The following is a 4508-nucleotide window of genomic DNA, read 5'->3' as shown; positions in this document are numbered from 1 at the left end:
TGGTATAATCTGACCCCATTTTGTTTGGTATTTTAATGTAGATGGTTTCTTCTTTTTAATTAATATGTTGTACGCAAGTTTACAGTTTGGAATTTTCCTTAATATTTTCTACAAAATATTTAGACTATTATCAAGGTTAAACAAATTTTTTAATCCATTGAAAGTGTGAAACTTTCTATTTCTAAAATCATATAAATGTTCTACAAACTGTATCCCTTTCTCAAACCATTTAGCATAAAATAGAGTTTTACCATCACTGCCTTTTATTTTTGAATTATTCCATAACAACTCCTTTGAAATATTATCCTTTACTTCTATATAATTCATTTTTGACCAAGCTATAATGATTTGCTTTAGGAAGGTTGATTTTTTTAAAGTTTTTAGCATCGAGTTCGTTGATATTGCACTTAAATAATAGATTGTTCCCGTATTTCTTTAGTTCATGTTCATAGATTAAATTCAAGTTGCTATTATCATTAAGTATTCTTTCAACCCAACTTATTTTCAAAGCATCATTAATGTTTCAATGTCAGTAATTTTTAAGCCACCATCCGGTTAACCTTGTGCAAGTATATTTCTAGATATTTTATTAGGCTTTGAATCTCAGACAAAGTCATAACATGCTACTGATATAGGTATAAATCACTTTCATCCGCATTCAAATTAGAAAAAAAAAACTGTTTTAACCTTCACCCTGCTCAATTTCTAAAATGGACTGGTCCATCATTCATTTCGGGCAATACCACTTGTTTATCAAAGGAGTGTTCACTGATGATTTACTGACTGAATAGCGAATAGTGCAGACCAAGCAGTACAGACTCATGCAAGGTTTCCTCAATTTACGCAAGTAAAATTTTGATGCAGAGCATCAAGCCGCCGGAGAGCTGGCGGCTAATACTTTGAAGATTGGACTGGAAAAAAGGCTAATAAAGCTATAACTGCTATTGTTGTGCATTGCATGCCGTTGTTAGGCTGAAAAATGTCGCATCCTTGGTGAAACATACCCTAAAACCGTTACCCTCTTACCATCTTCAGCTCCTAATTCCTTTATGTAAGCATTTCAATAACTGCCTTATATTTCTTTTATTTACAATATCATTTTTTCATTGTCACATTTTAATAACTTCTCTATACAAGTGGCAAAATCCTAAAGCGTATCAAATATAGTTGCCGGTTCCTACCGGCGACTAATAAAACACTTTTTAAGCTAGGCGCGTCACAAGACCAAATGTTGATTTTTGACTATTTCAGGGAAATAGTGGGCGGGGGCAGAAGAAAAATAGAAGGTGAGCAATTGCATATCACGATAAAGACTCATGCAAGGTTTCATCAATTTATATGAAGCACTTTTTGAGCTAGGCGAGTCACAATCTTTTTTTTCGGATGGACGGACGGACGCACGGACACATCTACGGAAATCTACAAATGTATATGCATCCTCCACTGAGTGGTGATGGGGGAGGGGGCGCACAAACATACAGTATGGAATAAAACGGAAAATCAGGTCTAAAATGAACCAGAAAAAAGTACATTACAAAACGTATGTTCTCGTTTAATTCTTTAATCAATTGAAATAACAATAATACAATAGTGAATATATATGAACCATTCGTCAACCTCAAAAATCAGTTCTGTTTGTTAGAGACAGATCCTGTATTGGGCTTCTTGTACTATTAATAAACTGCAGTTTCCTTCTATACCTGGTATGATAACTGGATGGACAATGTTCTCTTTCGCGTTCATCGCATCTGTTTCTGTGTGACGGCGTGTCTTCAAGGTATGTATCTGTATTGTTCAATCTATTCAAAATGCATTTGTCCTATGGCGTTTTTTAGCACGATTCCTTTCCATACGGCATTTCAATATAACTACTGTAGAAACGACCACGACAAGAACCATAACACCTCCAGTTACTAAACCAATGGTAAGTCCGATGCTTGAGTTCAAATCAGTTGTTACTGAAATGGTTTTTACGAAAACAGACAAAACTTGATCATAAATAGAAATTACACTTTTTAGTTATTTATATGTGTGCTTGTTAGAAATATAGTTACAACGAAAGTGCTATCCGTGTGTCAGATATTGCTGATTATGATCCCTCGAAGAATAGCAAACACTCTTTAGTTACATGAATCAAGTCAGGGTAGGTCTAATAAGGTAGGCATAAAATAAAATTATGAACCTTAAAATGTTAATTTATTTTGCAAAACGTGTCATTTCACACCCGATAATTACCAGCAATAGCTATCATGATACTAAATCAGTTTTAAAAATATTGGGTCAGAAGCAGCGGTATTTTACAAACGACAAGACTTATAGTTCTGTCTGATGACTGTGTGTTCGACTTTTTGAAGCCCTTCCACCAAAGTCCAGTTTTATTGAGTAGAAAAAGGGGAATAGTTTTCTTAAAACGTAAGCCAAAGTTATGAAACTTCCAAGGTATATGTGATCACTACTAACGATATATATCTCCGTAATGACTTATGTGCTAATAATCGACTATAAAAACTGTCTTGTTGGTAGGAAAATGTAGGTTTTTATGTAAATTCCAAGTTTTAGTCCACTTTTTATGTAATTTGTATTATTGGTCATATACCTAAATCAACTGAATTGAATTAAGAATCTGCAAACATTTGGTTGAGTTCTTCCTGAGAAATATGCTGTCACAAAATTTCTATGTCACAAAGAGGCATAATTGTGACAAAATGAAAGCCAGAGTTATGTAACTTGCCACATGGGGGAACCTTCAAAAAGTCATGTGTGAAGTTTAAAAGCATTTGGCTTAGTGCTTTCTGACAAACCAGCTTATATCCAAACTTTAACTTGAAATGCAAAGTTATAAAAGGGCCAGATTTTGGCATACACTTATGAACTTTTAAAATTATAAATAGATAAGCTCGTATTGAACTTTGTAATCTGATATAATTTATGCCTGTGTTTTGTCCGAGCTTATTTGTTAATTTATCTCACGTATTCATCGCAATCGAAAGACATATTGCGTTACGTGTATGTAATGTATGTTTATTCGTCTTTTGTTTAAGATACAGTATCAACAAAAGAAATGAATTTCGTCATATAAAATATGTCCTGTGTATGCCCTTACTTATTTTTTTGTGAATACAAGCGGTTGTCTGCCTAATATATTCAGCAAAATATACTTTCACGAAACATTATATAAATTGTTTTGCGTTTATATGAAATGTCGAAGTTACACAATGATCTCAATATATTACTAGTCCGGGTATTCGGTTAAAATCAAAATCTATGTACCGACAATAATAGTTTGACTTTTATGCACAAAGTCTTTATATTTATTTCACATTATGAATCATATTGTAAGGGAAGCAATCATTCCCCTAATGACGGTCAAACTTAATTCTTAAATCTTTCTCTGTCTAAATATCACGTGCTAAAAATTCATTTACTTGTAAGAAACACTTTAATACATGAAGTTCTTAGTCAATGAGTTTGTTCACTCATTTAATTCAGTACCTACAGTACCAATCGGCATTAAAACAAACGAAAAAGATAATATAGTTATAACATAATGAATTTAAGAAGTATATCGCTTACCCTTTATTTTGTATGTGCGTGTAGAATTAATGATGACATCGTGGTAATTTTCTGGAGCATCATTTTGACTAATGTGAACCTGAAAATAATACTCTTTGCCGTCTTGAATATCCGGTATAGACAGACTGCTTGACCGCGTAGCAAAACCTACTCCACCACAACTACCAGTTGCGCAACCAGAGATGTCTGTATTTTCTACAGGTGAACTATCTTTATACAAGTTGGGTGTGTTGCCTGCCTATAAGTTCAAAACATTTGTTTCTGAAACAACCCTTTTAATACAAACTGTGAAAGATTATTATCATAACTTTCAATAACATCTTCAAACCAGCAGCTCTATAACGCATTATGTAAACTTATTTAGTTTGATTGGAATGGAATTAGAACAAAATAAACTAATATTACGTTAAACTAGTTCATGAACACAAAGTACAATTACCTCATAATAGTACCACAGAAACATGACTGACACATCCTGTCTCCACCGTTATATTGAGTTTATCGTGGTAACTCGAGTCGTAAATTGACGTGGAAATTTGCTCAGGTAGAACTGAAAAAAGGGAAATTTGTATTTTGACAGTTTCTTACGTCAAAGCTTTTATCATTTATATATTTCTATTTCCATTTCCATTTTTTTCAAAGCCATAACGTATAAAGGATCTCAGTATACAGGTCAGTCTGCTTTATTATAGTTATCCTAATACAATCACCCCAGGCATACGTATGATTTTGACAACAGAGAACATGACATCAGACGACCTTCAGTTTTTTCCGGAAGTATAGAAAATGAAAGTAGACAGGCTGAACTTGAAAACGAAAGTCGCATTTGCATTGGATTTTAGCCAGAGATCAAGTGCACGGGTCAACCCGTCTAAATATATGCGCGTGAACTATTTTTTGTTAATGGGGAATGAAATTTCAGCACTCTTCAACGT

The 4508-nt window shown here is 33.5% G+C and overlaps 1 protein-coding gene across 1 annotated transcript; it reads right to left on the bottom strand.

Annotated features, from left to right (window-relative positions):
* Nucleotides 1-1545: 1545 nt before the first annotated feature.
* LOC123528264 (uncharacterized) lies at nt 1546-4077 on the bottom strand. The gene is made up of 3 exons (XM_053533999.1): nt 4013-4077; nt 3574-3811; nt 1546-1958 (listed from the first exon to the last, which is right to left on the bottom strand). Exons 1-3 carry the CDS (start codon nt 4034-4036, stop codon nt 1804-1806), a joined length of 417 nt encoding a protein of 138 aa, XP_053389974.1. The 5' UTR covers nt 4037-4077; the 3' UTR covers nt 1546-1803.
* Between the last annotated feature and the right edge of the window lie 431 nt (nt 4078-4508).

This window comes from Mercenaria mercenaria, unplaced genomic scaffold, assembly GCF_021730395.1.
Source record: "Mercenaria mercenaria strain notata unplaced genomic scaffold, MADL_Memer_1 contig_329, whole genome shotgun sequence".
NCBI classification, from domain to species: domain Eukaryota; kingdom Metazoa; phylum Mollusca; class Bivalvia; order Venerida; family Veneridae; genus Mercenaria; species Mercenaria mercenaria.
This window is presented reverse-complemented; position numbering and strand designations above follow the sequence as displayed.

Bases quoted from the DNA above. Each gene is read 5' to 3' on its own strand.
- LOC123528264 (XM_053533999.1), bottom strand. From the start codon at position 4,036: ATGTTTCTGTGGTACTATTATGAG. The intron at 3,812-4,012 runs GTAATTGTACTT...TTGAACTTATAG, and splicing joins TTCTGTGGTACTATTATGAG to GCAGGCAACACACCCAACTT. The intron at 1,959-3,573 runs GTAAGCGATATA...AAACCATTTCAG, and splicing joins ACGCACATACAAAATAAAGG to TAACAACTGATTTGAACTCA.